A 25,308-nucleotide genomic window follows, 5' to 3' on the forward strand; every position below is an offset into this window, starting at 1 on the left:
TCCATACACCATAATGGAAAAGCAAAAAAACAAGTTAACATCTTTGCAAATGTATTAAAAATAAAAAACTTAAATGATTCCACTGCATAAGTATTCATAGTCTTATCTGGGACACTTGAAATTTAGCTCAGGAGCATTCATATTGCTTGTAGATGTTACTACACTTCGAGTGGAGTTAACCTGTGGCAAATTTATTTGAATGGTTATGATTTGAAAAGGCACACACGTCCTAATATAAGGTCTAACAGCTGAAAAAAACAGAGCTCTGAGGTAAAAAGAACTGCCTGTAGAGCTCAGAGACAGGATTGCGTAAAGCTACACATCTGGAAAAGTGTTCAAAAAAAATTCTACTGCATTGAAGGTTCACAGAAGCATGTAGTCTCTATTACCCTAAGTTTGAAACAACCAAGACTCTTCCTAGAGCTGGTCTCCTGGCCAAACTGAGCAATTAATGGAGAAGGGTTTGGTTATACTGGTGACCAAGGAGCTGATGGTCACTCTAGTTGAGCTCCATGATCATATGTGGAGAAAGGAGAAACCTACAGTTCCAACAGGACAATGTCCCTAAGCTCACAGCAAGAGTGGCTTATAGACAACTCTGTGAATGTCCTTGAGTGGGCCAGCCAGAGACTGGGCTTTAACCAGAAATATTTCTGGAGGAACCTGAAAATGTGCATTTGCCCCGATCCAACCTGACAGAGCTTGAGAGGTGAAGAAGTGAGGGAATGAATGGCAGATAATTGCCAAATGCTGATGTGCAAAGCTTGTCGCACCATACCAAAAAGTTCTGAGGCTGTAAAGGTGCTTTAGCTAAGTACTGCGTTAAGGGTATGAATACTTATGCAATGTACTTATTTCAGTTTTTTATTTTTATTAAATTTATGAAGTTGTGACAATTCTGTTTTTGCTTTGTCATTATGGTGTATGAATTGTAGAGTGATGTGGGGAAAAAAAGTAATTTAAAGCAGTTTAACATATGGCAGCAACAAAACGTGAAAAAAATGAAGTGGTAAGAATACTTTTGCAAAGGCATGGTACATTTACAGTGCCTTTTGGTAATATTTTATGCTTAACAGAATCAGTCCCCCATTCACTTTCATTATGTGGAAAAGAGCAGCTTGGATGTTCTGCTAGACATCTCCTTTTGTGTTCCAAGGAACAAAGAAAGTCATGGGTTTGGAATGAGATTTTAGTGAGTAAATGATGACAGGATTTTCATTTTTGGCTGAAATATTCTTCCAAACTCACCTGGCAGGAAGGTGATGGCTACCTAGTGCTGTGCTCCCACCAGGACCCACAAACAAGCGTAGACCTTCCTCTGAAACAAACACACACACACACAGAGACTTGAAATAGATATCGCCTCCATTCTGCATGCACAAAGTCACGACTCTTCTCTAGGGACACAAAAACCAAATTGGTCTATTTCTAATGAGAACCTGTCGCCAGGTCATCTAAAAATAATACGAAAACTAATAGGACACAGACATAGAGACGTGCTCTGGCACAGAGACACTTCAATACCCCTACTGAGCAGCAGCAGCTACCTGTAAACATTGCTACCCATTAAACGTTGTTTCTAGCTCTGTTTTATATTTGTTTGCTTTTGTTGTCTGCACTGATATTGATCCATCACAAGCAAATTAGGTGCCCAGGATGCAATTTAAATGGCAACAAAATTCATTGTTAGTAATCAGAATAAAATGTATGAATAATTATTTGAAAGAGAACAATCAAAAATTAAGACACTGCAAATGATGTATACAAATAGTAGTAGAGTATAAAACAATTGATTTATAGCAGTCAGAATGAAAAAAAGATGGAATTTATAAGATATTATTGGAAATATACTGACAAAAATATAAAATATTTATTTAGTAATCAGTTCAGTAATAAGAGAATAAACTTCAATCCCATAAAGCAATTGATGTAATACAAAATGGTCAAACTATATCAATCTATAGCCATTTACTATGAGGATAAAATGCAATATAATTGATGTTTATTGCAAAATAGACAAAACCATAACATAAGATGTTTGAGAATGTAAAAAAAGACTAAGTTGATTACATAATTTGCAGTTCTTCATGACAGCTCACTGCTTAAGCTTTTTGGTGCAGTTCTCATTTCTATGGTAACAGTGACTCTGATTAGAGGATTCAAAGTGTTGCCTGCTTCATCTACTTCTTCACTGGAAATTTGGGCATTTTATGTGATTTAAAAAAAAAAAAAAAGTTAAAATCACAGTAATAAAAGGTGCTTAACATTCATAAATTGGTGATCATTAAACTAAATATTATATATGGTATTATATATAATATTATATAGCAGTTTTATCTTTTATTTATATTATATACAGTTGAAGTCAAAAGCTTACATAAACCTTGCAGAATCTGAAAAAATGTTAATTATTTTACCAAAATAAGAGGGATCATGATGTTATTTTTTATTTAGTACTGACCTGAATAAGATATTTCACATAAAAGATGTTTACATATAGTTCACAAGAGAAAATAATAGTTAAATTTATAAAAATGATCCCGTTCAAAAGTTTACATACACTTGATTCTTAATACTGTGTTGTTACCTGATTGATCCACAGCTGTTTTTGTTCATGAGTCCCTTGTTTTTCCTGAACAGTTAAACTGCCCTCTGTTCTTAAAAAAAATCCTATAGGTCCTACAAATTCTGTGGGTTTTCAGCATTTTTGTGTATTTGAACCCTTTCCAACAATGACTGTATGATTTTGAGTTCCATCAACTGTTACAGAAGGTTCAAACGCTCACTGATGCTTCAGAAGGAAACACAATGCATTAAGAGCCGGGGGTGTAAACTTTTGAACAGAATGAAGATTTGTACATTCTTCTTATTTTGCCTAAATATCATATTTTTTCATTTAGTACTGCCCTTCAGAAGCTACAGAAGACAAAACAAGTCAAATCTACCCTGATCTTCAAATTCAAGTTCAAAAAGTTTTCACCCCCCGGTAAAAGCATCAGTGAGCGTTTAAACCTTCTGTAATTTAGTAAAAGATGTTTAAAGAAGACCTATTAGCCCCTTTTTACAATATGTAATATAAGTTTCAGGTGTCCCCAGAACGTGTCTGTAAATTTTCACCCCAAAGATCATTTTGAAAATGCCTATATTGAGTGGGAAGCAGAAACATGCTGCTCCCCGTGTCCCCTTTCCAGAATAGAGCTGTGCCTTTACAGCTCATACCTCCGATATTCTGTCTAAAAACATCTGTTTGGTTTTGTTTATCATGTCTAGCGTGCTGAAAAATGTTTTAAAGACATATCAATTTAAACTTCTGATATACGGTTTTCTAAATGCACACATCCGAAGCATGCGCACAGAAAGTGGTGTCACACGGCATGTGAGTACTAAACTAGATTCTCTTTTATGTCTTACTGCACTTAAACTGTCAAATACACACAAGTTTATGTTAAAAACAGCTGGGAATGAGATCGCATGTTTATATTAGATCTATGTGGCAGCAGCGTAATATACAGTAAATAAATCAATAAATCCTCTGCTTTCTTGTCTCCTCTGAGGCTTTGCTTGAACATTTGCAATGGTGTTAGAACTGGTACGTGGGTGAAAACTTAAAATTTAGTGGTGGTAATATTATTATAAGATCCGCTTTCTACGTCACAAAGGGAGTGAAATCTGAGCAGCTTGTTTTTTCACAAGCTTGCAGAGAAAAAAAAAACCTGGGTTGTTCTTTTCCCGATTATAGCACTTAAACATGGAAAAAGTCATGATTTGTCATTTTTAATAAATATAAAGGAGCCGTTGTTACCTTCAGCGCTGGAGTCCAGCAGACTGTGGGTGAAATCCTGGCTTTGCAGAATCTTCTCTACTACGTCATCGGCATCCACCCGTGTGGCATCCACCCTTTTTAGCTGAGACTCCATCGAGTCCTGTTTTACTGGGTACCTTGTATGTATGAGAAAATAAATCTGATGAATCTAAATATGCTGAATCTAAAGCTTGATAAATATAGAGCAGGCAGTGGTAGCAGTGTCTGTCTGACCTGCTGGCAGCTCTGTCAGGGGTTGATGGGTGTTCAGGCACAGCAGCGCAGACCCCCGGGGCTGTAAGAGGTGCTGTAGATTGGTCACTCTCCTCACTGGGCTCAGGGATGCTTGCAATGCCGGTGGAAGCGCTGCCAATCGAAGTGTTCCTCCTGTGGGAGAACTCCGACAGACTGGAGGATCGTGAGTGACTTGTACTATAGCCTGAGAAACAAGACAACATTGTTTTAAAATATTATATTATTAAAATATTATATTAATATTATTATTTTAAATAAAGTAAAAAAAAGTTGATCTGGCCTGGTAATACACAGCATGCACTTTAAAAACCTTCACAGATTAATCAATCACTTTGTATTGAAGACACATGGGCAGCTACTGGAGGGAATATCCTTCCACATATGCATACACACAGTTCATACGCATACGCAACAACTCCAGTTTCCAGTCAGAGACAGATATGTGATGAAACTTCTGTTTGATCTGTGGGACTTTAAAACTAACTTTACACTTTTAAACGATCTAATGCAAAAGGTCAAAGTGAGCAATGTGTAACTGAATCTTAGAAAATAGCTTAATGAAATAAGGACTGAGTGCTTTCTCCTCTTTGCAAGTACTAGAGGAAGTAGTGTTATCAAATTAGATCTGGGACATTTAATCCAGCTATTTTGTAATGGCACTGAATCTTTCTAAAAGCCTACTTTTAGAATATTTAATAAAGCAAATAGCACTTTCCATAAATGGGAAACAGAATAGGGCATGAAGGTCTTAAAATTTTATTTCTTTTTACCATGTTCAAGAAAATGGTCACAGGAGGTGCTTAAATTGTTGACTGTCAAACTTGGACATCAAACTAAATATTATAATATAGTTGCAAGCAGCAATTACCAAGGTTTAAGTGCTGTAAATCATTTCAGCGCATTTGGAAAAATACTTTAACCACCTAAATTAATGATTTAAAAAGTTAATCCAGGTAAATATACCTTAGAAATAATATGTTTTTAATGGTTGTGACTGTTATAGGGCCAGCTGTGGTCCAATCCCCCTAAAACTTTGCATGTTTGTTTAGAATCGCATTTGCTCAGCAGGTTTCATGAAGTTTTGAGTTTTCCTTTATGCTTTGTAGGATTTTGTGTAAATTTGGACAGGCCACTTTTCTAAACGACACCATTATAGCTTCCCAATTTTTGGATTACTGACCTAGAGAGTCTGGAGAATTGTACCACAGTGAACAAACTTAGGACTAGTTCGCAAAAGTACTTATTTTTACATATTCTCAATCATTTAACAAACAATTTGATTAACAGCAGTGGTTCTAGAGGCAAAGTTGTCCGGAACATTGTACGAAATAAATATTGCATGTATGTGCGAAAACCCACGCAACGCACAATTGTTTACGCCGTTGGAAAATGCGATATCACCCCCCCCCCCCCCAGTGGCCATTTTCTTTCAAATTTCTCACAAACCTTTGGGGACATGAGTCAAACAGGCCCACCAAATTTCGTTCCGATCGGCCTCTGTTAACCTTTTCTAATGGGTACTCAAACTTCATCGGCCAATGGTGGCCATGTTTTTTTTTTTTTAGATAAGCAAATGTCCTTATATACACTTGTGACACTTTGCACAACGACTTTCATGTTGATAGGACAAATGGTTGTGTAGTTAAAGCCATTTTTATGTTTTTCCTTACATAGCGCCACCAATTGGCTAAACTCCACGATTTTTGTCCTGTAACCTCAGATTGAGCCATCTCATTCCGTTCCAAGTTTGACTTTTTCGATAATTATTGATATTCGCTCTCCAGAGAATCGTTCTGCACTGGTTTGGTTCTTGATCGGGCGAAAACCCTAGGAAGAGTTTGCAATAGTATTTTTCAAAAACTCCTAAATAGAGAATTATTTTCAGCGCTACATCCTTAAACCCCTAATGAATTGTTTTATTTATGTGATAAGATGTATTTTACATCACTACTGTACAAAAGTAGTCATTGCATTTTTTTTTAAAGAAATTAATACTTTTATTTAATAAGGAAACATTAAATTGGTCAGAAGTTAAAGATTTCTTTTAAAAATAAATATTGTTCTTTTAAACTTTTTATTAATCAGATAACCCTGATGAATGCATTACTTTTTCCACAAAAATATTAAACAGAACAACTGTTTTTAAAATTGAAAATAATAAGAAATGTTTCTAGAGCACCAAATCAGCATATTGGAATAAATAAAGACTAGAGTAATAGCTGCTGTAAATTCAGCTTAGTCATCACAGGAATAAATATATTCAAATATATTAAAATAAAATAAAAACATTTATTTGAAATTGAAATAATTATTTCACAATATTACTGTTTTACTGTTTTTTGATCAAACAAATAGAGACTGAGCATAAGAGACTTAAAAAATATTACAATATTTTTAGGTCAATCTCCCCACTTTGGGGGATATAAAACCAAAGTAATATTTCTCACAATAAAAAAAAACGTGGGATTTGTGTCCCTAATGCTTTAATCAAAATAATGGAATGCCCTATATGTGAAAAGTATGACCTACTGTGACAAAATATAATGTGAGCTATTGGATTTGCACACACACATCTTCACTCCATCGCACAAAACAGAGACACATGACAGGCAGCCTACGTGCAAAATTACAAATCCCATTAATCATCTTGCAATACCACTGCATTTTGATTGACAGCCTGATAATGTTGCAGCCAGGGTTACAGACAATACTAATCAGGCATGCATTCAAGTCCAGCAAGACACAGAATCACATTGACTCATGATTAGGTGATCAGAGAGAAAACAGTGGAAAAGCCGAAAGCCTACCTGATACTTTGGACTGCTGACTAGCGTAACTGGACGTTCGAGAGTGTCCGCACAGCCCGAGCTCATCAGGCAGAGAACCACACTTCCCTGATGTCTCTGTGGACATAAGGGATTCAGTTCAGTCTTAATTAAACCTGCTCCATCACTTTATGAGAGTCAATGCCAATCAAACCTGTTCTTCTACTGTTCTATTTCCAACCTTAAAAACATTGTACTGTATATCTAATGTAGCCATGCTTTAGACTCCATTGGAGTATTCAGGCATTTAATAAGATTTGACTATTTAAAAAATGGCTGTCAATTAGAAAATTAATTTGAAAAACTTTTAGAAATCGACTAGTTGGTGGAAGTCCAATATATTTAGAGTTGTTTAGGGCAATGTCAATGTAGCTCAGTAGCTCATTTCAATAAATATATATATTTTTATTGAATACTTAAATATATTTAGGTAACTATGACTTTTGTTGCAACTTTAACCTTCAGTCCTCACAAAAAGAAAAACGTATTATGGATATTAATATTAATGTCGCTTATAGCTAGAAATTTGAAATCCAACAGCAAAATTCAAAATTTGGTGTTGAATTTGTTTCCAAAGTTTTTTGATGGTTGTAACCTTTAAACTTGCCTGACAAGTACACATCCTGTGTTGGCATACTGTATTTCCTGTTAAAACAGGATGTTAGGGCACGATATTTTTAAAATTAGCTTTCCATTTACATCACATCTTTGAATAATGCTTTGCTAACTTGCTAATTTCAGTTGACAGCAGATGATGCATTCGAAAAAGGGACTTTCTCTTTCTAGTAAGCATTTTATTGGCTATACAAGATTATTTATTTATTTATTTTTTGGTCATTATTCATTTTGGTCTCATGTGAAAAATAATTTTGTACATTTATGTATGACAGCACAAGTGCTGTTATTATTATTAAAACAAAGGATTAGAAATTATTCTCAATAATTGTAATAAAGCTCAAATAAAAATAATCAGAAATTAGAAATGTTGCCTTGGCAAGTAAATTAAGTTAAATAAGTTCAACAAGAAGTACTAGAGTTACTAAAATTATGAAGAAAAATACAGAATTAAACTAAAATTACAATAATTATTTAAAATACACTACCAGTCAAAAGTTTTTGAATAGTAAGATTTTTTAAGAAGTCTCTTCTGCTTACCAAGCTTTTATTTGATCCAAAATACTGCAAAAGCAGTAATACTGTAAAATATTTTACTATTTAAAATAACTGCTTTCCATTTGAATATATTTTAAAATGTAATTTATTCCTGTGATCAAAGCTACATTTTCAGCATCATTACTCCAGTCTTCAGTGTCACATGATCCTTCAGAAATCATTCTAATATGCTGATTTGCGCTTTAAAACACATTTATTATTATTATTATCAACATTTAAAAACAAGTACTTTTTTTTCAGGAATCTTTAATGAATAGAAAGGTCCTTTTGTAACAGTATTACTATGCCATTCATTATAGAAATTAATACTTTTATTTAGCAAGGATGTTTTAAATTGATCAAAAGTGATAATAAAGACATTTATAATGTTACAAATGATTTCTATTTCAGAAAAATGCTGTTCTTCTAAACTTTCTATTCATCAAAGAAACTTGAAAAAATTCTACTCAGCTGTTTCAATATAATAATAATAGTACTTGTTTTTTGAGCAGCAAATCAGAATATTAGAATGAGATCTGAAGGATCATGTGACACTTAAGACTGGAGTAATGATGCTGAAAAATCAGCTTTGAAATCAGGAATAAATAGTCTTGGTGAGCAGAAGAGGCTTCTTTAAAAACATTAAAAATCATACTGTTCAAAAACTTTTGACTAGTAGTGTATAAAAACAAAAGCTAATTCAAAATAACAGTAGTAGTATGTAAATAATACTCAAATAACACTGGCAAGCATATGCATTGCTTTAAAACTAATTTTCTTGTCAAATGCTGAAAGACTAGTTGACCATCCTGACCAATCTCTAATTAGTCTCTTTTATCAAAAGATGATCCTTTTCTGCCAAAATCCCATGCTAAATCATATTTATCTCATGTATCTCGTCAAACATGTCCCTCTGAACAAATGGCGATACTGATTAATTCATCAATCGCCTCAAAAAAAAGCCATTTTGGCATCATGTCTTTTATAACATTAATATTTCAGATTAAATAGCCTAGTATGAATATTAATACGGCTTTAATATTGTTCAATTATCGCAAATAAAAATTACTACAGAAGCGGCACTGGGACTTGTAAGCTAATCATATTTTATGAATCGCACGCCTGCTCTACATCATAAGCAGTCAGTCATACTGAATGACTATGAAAGCACAGTCAAGAGCTGCACACGGCTAAATTATACATTAAAGGTCCCATATCGTCAAAATCAAAATTTCCTGGCTTTTTTCATGATAACTAAGGTCTAGGGGCTATCTAACTACCATATGAGTTTCAAAACAGTCAATCCACAGTAAACTTCACACAGCCTGCTTAAAGTAGCTGTTCATTTTCACGAGCAGCTGTGACTTCCGTAACGATGTGACGTCCGATCGACTCAGTCACCGCCTTCAGTCACAAACCAACGTCCCACCCTCCTTTTGTCAAACCCCCAGACAACAACGCATCCATTCCATTGAGCAACAACAACAGGAAAACAAGTGGAGAAAACCCTGTTCAGTCGATAGATGTCAAGCTACGATCATTACACAGGCTTCAGAACAACGTGAATATAAGAGACCAGCGGCACGTCAACTTCAGCCTCTTTCACACAGCGATTCCGGTAAATACACGGATAATGTGTCCCACGATTTGTTCCGGAATTGTTTAATTTGGTTCATTCACAGTTGTTTTCCGGGATCTGTGCTTGCTTTACACACAAACCATAAAGACATGTGACGTTTGGATGTGAGATGTAATGCGATGCGTACGTTTCACTAAACTGAAACTAACCTGAACAAACTGTGCTTCAGCGCTGATAGTGAGGAGCTGGCTCTGCCTGATGATCGCTGCTTCATTCCACTTTGCACGTAACGTTATTTTTCGTTGTGAAGAGTTGCTTGATAACGTGCATCATTACTACAACACTGCCTTTAGTTCTGGCTTTGGTTCACACAGTTCCCGTAATTTTCCAGAATCAGCGCGCATTGTGAAAGGGGCTTTACTAAAGCAACAGTTATGTAGCCTACTGCATTCGGTGTTTGAAAAAGAAAAAACATTAATGATCATTCTAAAATATCCTGTTGAGTATCAGCTCTCTCTATTGCTCTGAGCTCGCTTACGCTTACAGCATACATGACCGTAGTTACCTGTGATTGGCCTGGTTGTGCGTCACTCAGAAAACAACAGGCCAATCAGAAGAGAGGCTCATGAATATTAATTAGATGGGCCAAAATCGACCTGTTTTTGACAGAGCTCCTAAAAAAGGAGCTGTAAAAATATATTGAGATGGATTTTGGCACTTATACCGCAAATATATATTCTTAAGGACATCAACAAATAAAATAAACCTCCAGAAATGTGTACGATATGGGACCTTTAAAGACTGATACTTTCGCCAGCCTCCGGACAGAAAAGGCACGCAGCATGTATGAGGGCAAAGAAAGGATAAAAGAGAGAGTGGGGGAAGAGAGAGCGCTCTTTCAAGCTCCCGTTAGTGCAGCAGCATCAAATCAAATACACAGTCCTGTTCTTTGCTACAAGACTAGATGCAGAATTAATGAGAAACTTCTTAAAGGGTGTATGATTTGGACAGTTGATTAGAGCACCCAACATAAAAACGCAAACACATTTAAGCACACGTAAAGGACAAATGTTAAAAACAAGGAGATGTTGTATTTGTGCGTCTAATTTGTTTGTGTGAGTTTTACCTGAGAGACTCAGAAAAGGTTTCTGTGTGTCTCCTCCTTTCCTGTCTTCCAGCAGGCTCTCTGCATCACCCTGAATGCCTATTACCGTTGCGGTGGATGGAGGCCTAATACATGGAGAACATGCGATCAAGAATACGGCTGAAATAAAGAACTGAACCATCTGAATCCACCCACTGACGGTGGGTGGGCCATAAGCAGCCCCAGAATCCCCGAAATCCATACTCTCCCCACGCTCCAACCCACACAAATGTTTTAAGCGGGTTTTCGCCTTCACGCACAGTGTGTGTACATGTGTTGCTTTCCAGTATGCAAATCTGCGTTCAAAGCTCTGATTTCCCCAGAACACTCATTCACACTCTTTCCCAACACACACAGGCTGTTTCTGAGAAAATACTATAATAGCAACCTCAAATGTTTAACAGGAAAAGGTCTCTGTGGGTCTTCAGCTAAATCTAAATTTAAAAATGCAGCCATGGTGGTGTAGACCTAAAAAAACGGGTCTTCTTACAACCCAACGTCAATTCTTTCTCACTTCAGTAGTACCTCCTATAAAATTATAACACATTCAGAAGTATTTAAAAGTAACACTCACGTTTTGAAACAGGGGTCCCCAGACATCAGCTGTGTGCTAATAATCACCTGCGATCAAAAAAACATGGTTTCCTTCACCATTAAAATAACTTGATTTGAGGTATGCACATCTAGCATTAGTGTTTTTTACTTAAAGGATTAGTTCTCTTCCAGAATAAAAATTTCCTGATCATTTACTCACCCCCATGTCATCCAAGACGTTCATGTCTTTCTTTCTTCAGTCGCAAAGAATTTAAGTTTTTTGAGGAAAACATTCCAGGATTTTTCGCCATATATTGGACTTCAATGATGGCCAATGGTTTGAAGGTCCAAAATGCAGGAATACACGATTCCGGCCGAGGAATAAGGGTCTTATCAATGAAACGATCTGTCTCTTTCTTAAAAAAAATGTAAATTTATATACATTTTAACCACAAATGCTCATCTTGCACTAGCTCGACCTCATGTATTACGTAATCACGTATGTTTGACGTAGGTGGAAGTACCGACCCAGTGTTTACAAAGTCAGACGATTTTGGAGAAGAAAATTAGATGTTTTTCGCCTTTTTTGTGTTCTTTTTGAATGAAGTACACAAAGAACCAACCATTTGTGACTTTTCCAACGGAAAATAACAATCGTTTCCCTAGATAAGACCCTTATTCCTCAGCTTATTCCTCGTGTGGAGCCCTTTGAAACTGCAATTTGGACCCTCAACCTGTTGATCCCCATTGAAAACCACTATATGGAGAAAAATTCTGGAATGTATTCCTTAAAAACTAGGGATGCACCGATCATGATTTTTCATGGCCGATTCCGATACCGATTTTTTTACAAGCAAGCTGGCCGATTCCGATACCGATTTCCGATTTTTTTACAAGCAAGCTGGCCGATTCCGATACCGATTTCCGATTTTTTTACAAGCAAGCTGGCCGATTCCGATACCGATTTCCGATTTTTTCAAAAACAAGAAGTTATGCAAGTAAACAACATAAACAACATGTTTATTTAGTATTTAACAGGCCAAACTGGCTTTGGCTATTGAAACAATAGCATCTGACATCTGAAATTAAATAAATAAAAATATATTAAATTAAATACAGTTTAATAAGTAAAACATGTGCTTTTAGTAAAGTAAAATAATAATAACCATTCTTAACAGAACAGACTTTTATTTTTGGCTTTTCAAAAGTAGATGCTTGTTTTGTTTTTACAAAAAGAAGCATCTCAGCTTTGTCACAAGTGAGTCTGTTTCTTTTTTCATCTATCACGTGAGAAGCTGAGCTGAACAAACGTTCGCTGTCCACGCTTGTGCAGTGCGCAGACAGGTACGCTCGCGCAACTTCAGCGAGCACAGGAAAGCGGCTCTTATTTGTGCACCAGTACAACAATGGCTGGTCGCTTCCTGGTATCTGTGCTTCAGACAGATAAGTCTGCATTTCAAGTGCCGTAGGGCTGCCCGTACCCTGAATCACTTTCTTCCAGTATTTCATCGTGCATCGCCACTCATCGTGTTCTTTTGGATGGTGAACTTTCAAATGTCGGATCAAGTTTGTGGTGCCGAATGTCTTTGCTGTTGTCCCTCCGCGATTGACCTGTCCTTTGCAGACATTGCAGATTGCAATCTTCAAGTCCTGCTCACAGATTTCGAAAAACCTCCACACAAGTGACATGTTTCTGAATGAATCGAATGCCGCGGCCTGCGTGCACACTTCCGGAAAAAAAACGGCCGGGATAAAAACGACCAGTTGCCAATCGCGTGTTAGATGCAAAAACCAGCCAGTTTCGATTTATGACCGGTCAACCGGTGCATCCCTATTAAAAACCTTTCCTTTTTTCCTAAAATTAGTTTTTGACTGAAGAAAGAAAGACATGAACATCTTGGATGGCATGGGGGTGAGTAAATTATTGGGAAATTTTTATTCTGAAAATAAACTATTCTTTTAAAGTAGGCATGAAACAGAAGTTGCAATAGTCTTTTCTTCCCTATTGTGATGTGTATCCGAAACGGCTTCTTGAACAAGAAAATTGTTCAGTGGGAACTGATTGAATCTGATTGAATGACTGCTGTTGTTTGCTACTGCTGCCATCCCATGTGAGTGACAGGTTGTCCTGCCCTCCATTACGTCATTAGAGAAGAGAAGTGATGTCGTTGCAAGATGGAGGGGAAGTTATTTTGGGGAAGTTAAGATTATGAGGGCACGTGAGTAAAAAAAAAAAAAAAATGATGTGCACAGAAAAAAATGAATAATAAATACTGCAATATTCCATAAAAAATCAGAATTGTCCATTTTGATTTCTGTTTTTTTGGTAACCATTGACTGCCATTATATGACTGACAGACTGCAATGGTTTGAGTTAAAAATCTTTGTTTGTGTTCTACTGAAGAAACAAAGTCACCTACATCTTGGATGCCCTGGGGGTAAGCAGATAAACATCAAATTTTCATTTTTGGGTGAACTATGCCTTTAAAGTCCCTATTAACTTGTGGCAAAGACTGACACAGAACAGAACAAATTGTTGAATAAAGTTATTTTTGTTTTCTTTGCACACAAAAAGTATTCTCGTAGCTTGATAAAATTAAAGTTGAACCACCGATGTCACATGGACTATTTTTGCTATTCTGTGTATGCAGGATCAGAAAGCTCTCGGAGTTCATTAAAATATCTTAATTTGTGTTCTGAAGATGAACAAAGGACTTTGGAACGTTTGGTTTGGAACGACATGAGGGTGAGTAATTAATGACAGATTTTTCGTTTTTGGGTGAATTGTCCTTTTAATAGCCACAAATTACATAAATCATGACTCAAAGAATGCAATAAAGAATAAAGCAATAAAGAAATAGACGAGAAGACCCTAAAAGGAAGTCTGAGTGGTTCTGTACCTTGAGGATGGAGTTGTCCTGTCTAGTGTTCTTGGTGTCATAGCCCTCCAGCAGACACCTGCGTGTGGTGCTACCCGATCCTGCAAACTCCGCCAGGTTGAGATCAGCAAAACCCAGCTGTACAGAGAGCCAAAGCAGCACATATTCAGGAAAGTCAGTAGAAAAATCATTTAAAAATTAAAGACACTAAAGCTTTAGAGTAAAACGCTAAATAATTAGGTTAATGCTTTTATGAACAGAAGTGCACTACTCATACACAAACAGAACTGCACACAGAGTGATCTATTTTCAGCTGTTCCTTTGCTATCAATATTTTATAATCCTCTACAGAACTGTCTACTTGATGAATTACCAATGCCCTGTGTTCGTTTCTATTCATGAAAGGTAAATTTAGTACATTTTTTTAACAGGCAGATTTTAGCTTAAACCAGTTGTTCACTTCTAGAATAAAAAAAGTCTTGATAATTTATAACGTCATCCAAGATATTCATGTCTTTCTTTCTTTAGTCACAAAGAAATTAAGGTTTTTGAGGAAAACATTCCAGGATTTTTCTCCATATAGTGGACGTCTATGGTGGCCTCAAAGAACTCTACATGATCCCAGCTGAGGAATAAGGGTCTTGTCTTGTCTGTTTTTGTGGTTCAAAAGTATATACATTTTTATTGTTTTAAGAAAATGTCATATCGCTTCACTAGATAAGACCCTTATTCCTTGGCTGGGATCGTTTAAAGTCCTTTGAAGCTCCAGTGAAACTGCAATTGGGACCTTTAAACTGTTGGCCACCATTGAAGTCCACTATACAGAGAAAAATCCTGAAATATTTTCCTTAAAAAACTTAATTTCTTTGCATCTGAATAAAGACATGAACATCTTGGATGACATGGGGGTGAGTAAAGTATTAGGTAATTTTTATTCAGGAAGTGAGCTTCTTCTTTAAAACATATGAATGTATATTAAATTGTTTTTATTTTAGTTTTTTTTTTTCATCATTTAAAAATCACAATTTAGCTTGTTTGTAATTTATTTAAATAATTCTGCAGAGTGACTAGTATTTTAATCTTTATAAATATTCCACATAGTCTCATGTTATAAAAACCACATCTATACTAATTACAAAAGAATTAGTAAATGCTTATTAAAATAGTTTTAGATGATTTAGAGAATGTCACACCTTGCTTTTCGTCAACTACACACAAACAAATTGAATAATGTTGGTATGTTTAATAAAAAAAGAAGAAATTACCTTTGCATAAGTCTTTCCACCTTTCAGTTCCTGTTACATAAAAAAACAATCAAATCATTCTCAGTATTTAAACTCCAAACTGTTTATTGTAAACCGAAAAAGGGTGAGTGTTTGTACCTTTCTGACTGAAACCCGACACACACAGGGGTCAAGGACTCCGGTTCCAGCATTAGCGCTCATTTTACAGGGGAAGGAGAATCTTTTTCTCCAGCGGACACAGTTTGCCTGGACCGTCTCACTGTGAAATACAAACACACACCAGGTTGTAAATGCAAGGTGTCACTGTACAGAACACAAACTTGGCTGAAGGCTTTAATACAAACATCCACACATCCAAAACAGTGTGAACTCTCTCTCACACCATCTGATTTCAATTTGCAAAATCCAAGAGGGGTGGACAGTTCCTGCAGCATTGCTCCTCAGGGAGATTTTAAAACGATTTCACAATAGAATGAGTCACACAATCCAGCCTCATCGATGGTTTTAATATTCACTTCAAGTCGACTGCATTAAAGGAGACTGACTCACATTCTGTGATTAATTAGAGCCTGGAGTCAGAAGGCCACACCGACAACACGAAGTTTAATTAATTTCCCATCTGAAAATGGACCTCCCTGTGCAGGTGTTCTGCTTCCTAATTAGACAGATGTTTGCAGACGAGTGAGACCCAGCGGGCTTTTGAAGAGATACAAGTCTGTAAAATGAACTTCAGGGAAAGGTGATTCATATGTGACCCTGGACCACAAAACCAGTCTTAAGTCGCTGGGGTATATTTGTAGCAATAGCCAAAAATACATGGTATGGGTCAAAATTATTGATTTTTCTTTTATGTCAAAAATCAATAGGAAATTAAGTAAAGATCATGTTCCATGAAGATTTTTTTGTAAAATTCCTACTGTAAACCTATCAAAATGTAATTTTTGATTAGTAATATGCATTGTTAAGAACTTAATTTGGACAACTTTAAAGGTGATTTTCTCAGTATTTTGATTTTTTTGCACCCTTAGATTCCAGATTTTCCAATAGATGTATCTCGGCCAAATATTGTCCTATCCTAACAAACCATATATCAATAGAAAGCTTATTTATTGAGCTTTCATATGATGTATATATCTCAGTTTTGTAAAATTTTACCTTATGACTGGTTTTGTGGCCCAGGGTCACATATAGGTTTGGAACCACATAAGTGTAAGTAAATGATGACAAAATTGTAATTTTTTGGCCAAGCAGCACTGCTCATAAAACTAGATATTCATATTATCTGAATAAAATATCAGTAGCATATCAGGAAGTGTACCGTATCAATACATTTTTAATGAAAAGCATATATTTACTAATGTTCAAAGGTTTTGGATCAGTAACATTTTTTCAATGTTTTTGAAAAAATCTGTTTAATATTTTTGTGTGTTTCAGTATTCTTTGGTAAATTCCTATGATAGTTAAACAAATTGGACACTAATGTATTTATTGACATATACGTTAATTCATGTATTATTAATTTGTGATTTATTTGTTCAAATACACACTTCCAGTCTAAAGTTTTTAGAAATTTCTTCTGCTCACCAAGCCTGCATTTATTTGATCCAAAGTACAGAAAAAACAGTAAAATTATTAAATATTTTTATTATTTAAAATAACTACTTTCTATTTAAATATATATTATAATGCAATTTATTCCTGTGATTTTAAAGCTCTAGTCTTCAGTGTTACATGATAGGGGTGTAACGGTACGCTAAAATCGTATTCGGTTCGGTACAGTGTCTTGGAGAGCTCGGTTCGGTTCATTTTCGGTACAAAAAAATAAGAACTTACAAAATCTTTATTTCGAAAAGCTGCCAATACACAATAGAATTCTTGCATAAAATAAATAAAAGCGACACATTTGGGTGATATTTTACATAATATTTTTTAAGGCTCTGAAATGAAGCGGTTGCAATGAATGTTTTTATCATTATACAAATTAGATTGTTTATGAATGGTTATGGCGATTCATGTTACATTTGCATATTGTATTTTATGAATGAAAGTAAAACTGGCAAGTTGAATCTCTGTCTTGTTTTATTTCACAGGATAGTTAAATATAGGCTGTGTGTGGGGAAAAAAAGTGCGTGAAATAAGACCACAAAAATCTGTTAATGTGTTAACGGTCTAAACATATACATTTGGACTATATTTTTTTTAGATACATACGTTTATAAGTATTTTATATGTATTTAAAGTTGAAAGTAAAATAAATTACAATATTTATTTATGTTAAATCATAATCTGCGTGACGCTGCCGTTAATTTGCTTTGATGACGTTCAGGGGCATTCCAAATGAGCGATTATTTTCAGCGAAGGGAGCAGTGAACACTGCGTAGGGACCCTGTCGATCGGAATGCACCCAAAGAGTATAGAATATACAGCATATGTCAGTATTTGTTCTTTGACGCACCTTAACGGTAAAGTCTAGAAGGGATACAGCTATGGCTACTGGGCATGCGCACATCAGTCTAACGTTATTTTTGTCACACTGTACAACAATAATACTTTTTTTGTATTATAGTAAGGGCTAAGTTTAGGGTTGGGGTAGGTGTAGACGTTAATAAAACACAATCTAATAGGTAGAACAATTAATTTCATTGTTAGTTTCCGGTCTGAGCTGTATACCCTCTAGCCACAACCCACCTTAACCAAAGCGCGAGTTTTACTGTTCGTCACTCAATAGCGTCCGTGCGGAAACTCGCCTAGGAACATTGTTCCGCTGCGCTTAATATCACGCTAATAATAAATGTATATTATTTAATGAAAAAAAAATATACCGAAACGGTACGCAAGTGGACCGAACCGAACAGGCCGTACCGAAACGGTTCAATACATCCCCGTGAACCGTTACACCCCTATTACATGATCCTTCAGAAATCATTCTAATATTCAGATTTTCTGCTCCAAAAAAACTTTTATTATTATATTGAAAACAGGCGAGTAGAATTTGTTTAGGTTTCTTTAATGAAGAGAAAATAAAAATATTGAGTAATATTATAAATGTCTTTATCAGCGACAATTTAAACCATCTTTACTAAATAAAAGTTTAAATTTTTAGCATTTATTTCCCCCCAAAAAAAGTATACTGACTTTTTATTTCAGATAAATGCTGATCTTTGGATCTTTCTATTCATCAAAGGATGCTGATTTAAAAAAAAAAAAAAAAAGATTTCTGAAGGATCATGAGACTGTAGTAATGATGCTGAAAAATTTGCCTTGATAACAGGAATAAATTATATTTTATAAAAGTTTATTTAAATAGAAAGCAGTTATTTAAACTGTAATCAATATTTCAGCTTTTGCTGTACTTTAGATCAAATAAATGCAGGCTTGGTGAGCAGAAGAGACTTCTTTAAAAAAAACATTAAAAAACTTTTGACTGGTAGTGTATTTTGTCACACTTATTGGTTTTAAAATGAAAAATATATTTATTAATATGGCACACATACTGTAGTCCTCTACAGATTATAATATCCTATTATGCATTTGATTCATCTTTTTTATATTGTTAGAAAAAAACATTAACAGCTCATGCACTTGCTCTTACATAAACAGAGTTCCTCCTCATTTTCTGTCATCTCCTAACGGTCCACAATGACGTCTTTGGGAAACACATCCAAAACAACACATAACCGGGCACCTCCCATCCAGCTGGGGAGATTCCTTACTACTATAAGGCTTTTGCTTCGTGCCGAGTGAGTCATTTGGGTGAAAAAAAAAACAGCCTCTAATGCATGAACCAGGATGAACTACAGCTGGATGAAACCCTCAACTCTCAAGCTGTCACCATAGCAGCCGAGGCCAATGACTTCTCTAAACAATGCTAGCATATTTCTCCTACCAACGAAAAAACGGTTTTCCTTCCACTGAACATGAGTGGTTACTAAGGAAATAAACAGCGTGCAGAGTTTCGCTCATGCTAACAACACAATGACACAAACAAAAGCTTGTTCAGCCAAATTATAATTGCTGTAATGCTCAATGTATTGCATTTGCAAGAGGGAAATGATCCTGCTGTGTTAACAGACCTCAGAGGAGTTGAAATGTTTTAGACTGAAAACCCTCTGGTATTAGGCACTACTAAACTTTGCTGACTCCCTGTAAACAAACAGTGTTTCACTTAAATTAAGCTCTTGACATGCATATATATATATATATATATATATATATATATATATATATATATATAAACAATGACAGCAAACAGATTAAGATCAAAAAAGTCATTTTATTTCTGTAATTTGACCTATTTCAGAGTGAAACAGAGTTGTAGGGCAAAACTATATCAATATCTTGAAATGTACGAAAAACAAAAAAACGATTGTGCCATTTTAGAATGAAGCCAAACCTTTGTAGTAAACTACTTTTAAGAATCAAGCTATTAACATGATTCTAGCATGATCAACAAGTTACTAGCATGCTACTAACATGTTTCTAGCATGATTAGCATGCTACTAGCATGTTAACATGATAAACAAGCTACTAGCATGTTGTTAGCATGATTATCAAATTACTAACATTTGGCTAACATGTTTCTGACATGATTAACATGTTATTAGCATGTTTCTAACATGATTAGCATGTTGTTAACATGCCTTTATCATGTTTCTGACATGATTAACGTGTTACTAGCATGTTGTTAGAATATTTCTAACATGATTCTAGCATGTTAACATGATTAGCGAGTTACTAGCATGTTGCCAGCATGATTTTAGCATGATAAGCTTGATTTGGTTAACAGGTTTTTAACATGATTAACATGTTATTAGCACGCTGTTAACATGATTGTCAGGTTACTGGTATGATTTTACCATGATTAACATGTTACTAACATGCTGTTAGCATGTTTCTAGCATGATTATCAAGTTATTATCATGATTCTAACATGATCAGCAAGTACTAACATTTAGCTAGCATGTTTTTAACATGATAAACATGTTATTAGCATGTTTCTAACATGATCAGCATGTTATTAGCATGTTGTTAACATGATTAGCAAGTTACTAGCACAATTCTACCATGTTTCTAACATGATTATCAAGTTACTAGCGTGTTGCTAGTATGTTCTAGTCTGATCACCATGTTATTAGCATGCTGCAATCATTTTAGAACGCTGCTATTTATGCTAGACTCATGCTAGTAAGTCTAACATTAATAGCAGGTTTCTACAATGATTAGCGTGCATTAACATGTTAACATGATTAACAAGTTACTAGTATGGTTTTACCATGTTTCTAGCATGGTTATCAAGTTACTAGCATGTTGCTAGTATGTTCTTGTCTGATTAACATGGTATTAGCATGATTAACAAGTTACTAGCATGAGTCTAACATGAATAGCAAGTTACTAACATTTGGCTAACATGTTTCTAATATGATTAACATGTTGTTAACATGTTTCTAGCATTATTAGCATGTTAATTCTAACATATAAGCACATTTCCATGCTAACCCAGTTAAAACCAGCTAAAACCAGTTGATTCAGTAAAGAAACAGCAAAAAAAAAAAAAAAAACAGCCAAGGCTAATTGCCTAGTCTTAGCCGGTTTAAGCTGAAAATAGCTGGTTTAAAAAGAAAGTCATATACACCTAGGATGGCTTGAGGGTGATTAAATAATTGGGTAATTTTCATTTTTGGGTGAACTATCCCAATAATAAGCTTATTCACATGTAAATTAAATTTCAAATCCAGTTAATTTTTAAATCATCAAAGTAATTTTAGAACCTGCAAGAGTAGCCTAAAATGTGATGTCTGCCAAAAAGAAAGTCAAGGCAGATGAAGTTATGAATCAAATCAAGATCAGTGCTGATATTATCAATATATCAACATGACTGCTATCAGTTTAAAGTCCTGCTTTGCCCCCTCTCCTCACCGACACAAGGATGGCACTGTAAATGATAAAAAGCAGGACATGATAAAGTCAGGTAATATGACTCCTTTCCTGACCAATATGATTATAGGCAAATTACTGGCAGTGAGACTATAAACGAAAAGCTGCAGACTCATAATTCAGACACACAACCCGAGCAAGGCCAGAGCTCTGATCGATACAGGAGGCCTCCATCTTCATAATAACCACACCACAGGTCAAATTCAGACTTTTCTTTCTAGCTATCGCATAATGAATAATGTTTAGCCTCTGACTCTCTGCTCTAACAGGCTCCATTGGCTGTGCACAAAGCTTACTGGAACAATTCAGCAACACAATGACTCATTAATACCTTCCCTACAAAGCACTAATGATGCGAAAACACAAAGGACATAATGAATTCAGTAGCATTACTGATACTAATGGTATGCATTACTGGCACAAACGAAAACAATCTACCATATTTGCACTCATTATCTTCCTGGAAAATGGCACAGTACTATTTTTTGTGCTGGAGCCATTAGCATCACTGCTCACGCTGGAAAACGAGCAATGCTTATACCAAAATGTGCAACAGGCTTAATGTTGCAAAAATGAACCATGACAAGCCACTGGTCTGATTTCCGTATTTGGAATATATGCCGTTGCCATGGCAAAGTCAGCTCAGCGAATGAGAGCATAAGGTTCTCTGTGCTCTTTCCTTAGGTTTTCCCACAGGATGTCTGCATTGAAACAGGAGTTCTTCAAAAGGATCACCACACAACTCAAGTCTGAAGAGAGAGTAAACTCACGAGCCTCAGACACTCTCTGCAAACTGCATAACTGAAAAGAGAAGCACTGATGTAGCCCAAGCTTGATCTTCTAAGCCGCTGTGGCTTTGGTCTACAGCTCTCTTTCTGTTTGGATGAATAAGCTACTGGCTTAGACAATGTCGTGGAGTTATTTGAAGGAAATTTGTCATGGCGAAGTTTGACAGCTCACTTTCACCGCCTGACATATTAATATTTAACTGTGGGAAGCCTTTGTATTGTGGAGCTCCAAAAAATGTGAATGACAAATGATGCAGCAAGACACAGACAAAGAAGTTGTGATGTGTCTCTACTGAAAGGGAAGAGCTTTTTTTTTAGGGCTCGATTTTGTATCTTTATATATTATTGCATTAAACACTATCAGTCAAAAGTTTTTGAACAGTAAGAGTTTTTATTGTTATTCTCTTCTGCTCACCAAGCCTGCATTTATTTGATTCAAAGTAGCAAAAACAGTCAAATTTTGAAATATTTTTGCTATTCAAAATAACAGTTTTCTATTTGAATATATTTTTAAATTTAATGTATTCCTGTGATTTCAAAACTGAATTTTTAGCATCATTACTCAAGTCACACGATCATTCTGAAATCATTCTAATATTCTGATTTGCTACTCAAAAAACATTTATTATTATGTTGAAAACAGCTTTTCAGGTTTCTTTGATAAATAGAAAGTTCAGAAGAACAGCATTTATCTTAAAAACTGAAATCTTTTGTAACATTATAAATGTAATTATCATTACTTTGGATCAATTTAAAGCATCCTTGCGAAATAAAAGTATTCATTTCCAAGCTTTTAAATGGTATAGTGTATAATGTCAAAAAAAAAAAATTACAGATAAATGCTGATCTTTGGATCTTTCTATTCATCAAAGAATACTGAAAAAAATTTACTCAACTGTTTTAAATATTGATGATATTAATAATAATAATAATAATATTTCTTGAACAGGAAATCAGCATATTAGAATGATCTCTGAAGGATCATGTGACACTAAAGACTCGAGTAATGATGCTAAAAAAATTAAGCTTTGATCACAGGAATAAATTACATTTTTAAATGCATTCAAATAGAAAACAGTTATTTTAAATGGTGAAAATATTTCAAAATTTTACCGTTTTTTGCTGTACTTTGGATCAAATAAGGCTCAATGCAGGCAGGCTTGGTGAGCAGATGAGGCTTCTTTAAAAAAATGTAAAAAAAATTTCAAACACTAAAGTTATAATATAAAGTGTTAATATAAAGTGTTTGATTCTCAGGGAATGCATGAACTGATAAATACCCTGAATTCTACTTAAGTTGCTTTAGATAAAAGCATCTGCCAAATGCATTACTAAATGCAAAATAATTTCAGAAGGTCCAGCAATTGACTGTCACATCTGCACCTCTGATGGCGTCATAAGACATTAACCAAGCAGTAATAATCTGTAACACTGCACAGTTGTCTTCGCTGCTCTACATTTATTTCCGCCCCCTCAGACATGATGCATTAACATCCTGCATGCAGGTCAACCTGTGTGCAGGTCTGAAAACAGCACAGTTCATTTACACATCAAACACACACACATATAGTTATAATGTGTGGCCTGAAGTGACTCAGCACAAGAACTGCTTTGGCATGAAGTGCAAACAGCACACAGGATATGCTTAATAGATTGCAGTTATTGATAAAAGATAAAAATTACAGACCACTTCTGTTAATTCTTCTGACTAAAAATAAATTCTGCCAGTGAGTTAAAGTAACTTCTTAGCTCAGTGACATCTTCATTTACATGCTTTTAACCAGACATACTATAAATACTACCCAATTTTTTACACAAATGATTTGTCATCTTTCTAGAGCACTAGGTCATTTCCACTTAAGTAAAAAAATAAGTAATGTAGGTCATACATACAGTAGTGGACTTATCGGACGCTACGATAGTCTAAACTTTATTTATATATGAACATATGAAGTAACGTTACCTGCTGATATTCGACTAGCTTGGCTAAGATTTTTGACACCTGAAGGTTTGTTGAGGTTTTAATTTGCCTTGACATTATTATGAAATGAATTCATTTTAAACAAGTTTCCTATAATTTGAAGATTCTATGTATAAAAACTCAACATTAAATGTTAAATAATATAAAAACTCTCCACTGAACTTGCCTTGAATTATCAGAACTACAAAAACACAGTGTTGACTTTACTTTGACTGAAATAATGTGCAGGCATACACCTTACACATAAACGAAATAGACATTTGGCTGTTTTGAATACCAGCACCATAACATGTATTGGTTTGGTTATGCTTTATTGAAGAGCAATAAAGATTGCTCAGTATCACCCATAATAAACCATCCCCATCCCTCCACATCTAGCAGCCTCCTTACCGAGATGACTCCTCCGAGAATCCGCCGTCAAGCAGGCGGACTTTACAGAACAGAACTCCGTTGACGAACGGAACCGATGACAGCTCGTCCAGCTCAAAATCAACTCTGAACTTAAACTTCTTTTTCTTCATCATCTTGACGTCGATTCCCACCAGACCTGTTACCGCTCGATAATGCCTTTGGTCATACGCTGTGGAAGAGCATGACTTTATTTGATCATCTTCTGTTGTTAGAGCTGATAGCCGTTAGCCACTGCTGGAATCCCCTTTTGCTTATAATGGAAAGCTAAGCTAACGATGATGATAATACAGTCTTAACGTATTTTTCTATCATTAACTACATCGTTACAATATAAAATGGTAGTGAAAAATGGATATGCAGTCTGTGGGTGATAGACTGTTCCGCTCCGCGGAGGCTTGTGTAGTGCTGCTGTATTGTGTGTTGTCGTGTAGTAGTGAAAACAGACGACGCTTCTTAAAGGGCCAGTCAACTAATAAACCTGAAGTGAAGAGCGGACAAAGGACAGCATAGTACATAAATCATGTAATAAATGAGTTAAGGATTTTACATAATCTTGATAGTACACAAAAAGATAAGTTATTATTATGTTTCCGTGTATAATATAATAACATTGTGACTTAAAGGTACAGCGCTCATTTTGACGTTACACTTGGTTGCGTGAGAATCAGTAGGTGTCGTTTGATAAATAGTTTTCAGTGTGACAGAGTAATCAAGTTCATAATGTTGCATAATTATGCTAAATATGATTATAAATAACATAAATATAAAAAAACATGATGG

General features: G+C 35.2%; 1 protein-coding gene across 2 annotated transcripts in view; it reads right to left on the bottom strand.

The window, feature by feature from the left end:
- The window catches only part of fam102bb (family with sequence similarity 102 member Bb), a 30,380-nt gene extending 5,450 nt beyond the window's left edge, over positions 1–24,930 (bottom strand). For both annotated transcript variants that reach the window (XR_012338115.1, XM_073816499.1), the window contains exons 1-10: positions 24,508–24,930; positions 15,553–15,673; positions 15,436–15,465; positions 14,192–14,308; positions 11,332–11,378; positions 10,740–10,843; positions 6,865–6,960; positions 4,037–4,241; positions 3,803–3,939; positions 1,249–1,318 (exon numbers count right to left, since the gene is read on the bottom strand). Coding sequence is in view for 1 of the 2 variants with exons in the window: in XM_073816499.1 (XP_073672600.1) it covers positions 1,249–1,318; positions 3,803–3,939; positions 4,037–4,241; positions 6,865–6,960; positions 10,740–10,843; positions 11,332–11,378; positions 14,192–14,308; positions 15,436–15,465; positions 15,553–15,673; positions 24,508–24,641 (1,061 nt within the window). In the remaining variant the exon portion in view is untranslated. The remainder of the gene's footprint in view (positions 1–1,248; positions 1,319–3,802; positions 3,940–4,036; positions 4,242–6,864; positions 6,961–10,739; positions 10,844–11,331; positions 11,379–14,191; positions 14,309–15,435; positions 15,466–15,552; positions 15,674–24,507) is intronic.
- Between the last annotated feature and the right edge of the window lie 378 nt (positions 24,931–25,308).

Source organism: Garra rufa, chromosome 13, assembly GCF_049309525.1.
Source record: "Garra rufa chromosome 13, GarRuf1.0, whole genome shotgun sequence".
NCBI lineage: Eukaryota > Metazoa > Chordata > Actinopteri > Cypriniformes > Cyprinidae > Garra > Garra rufa.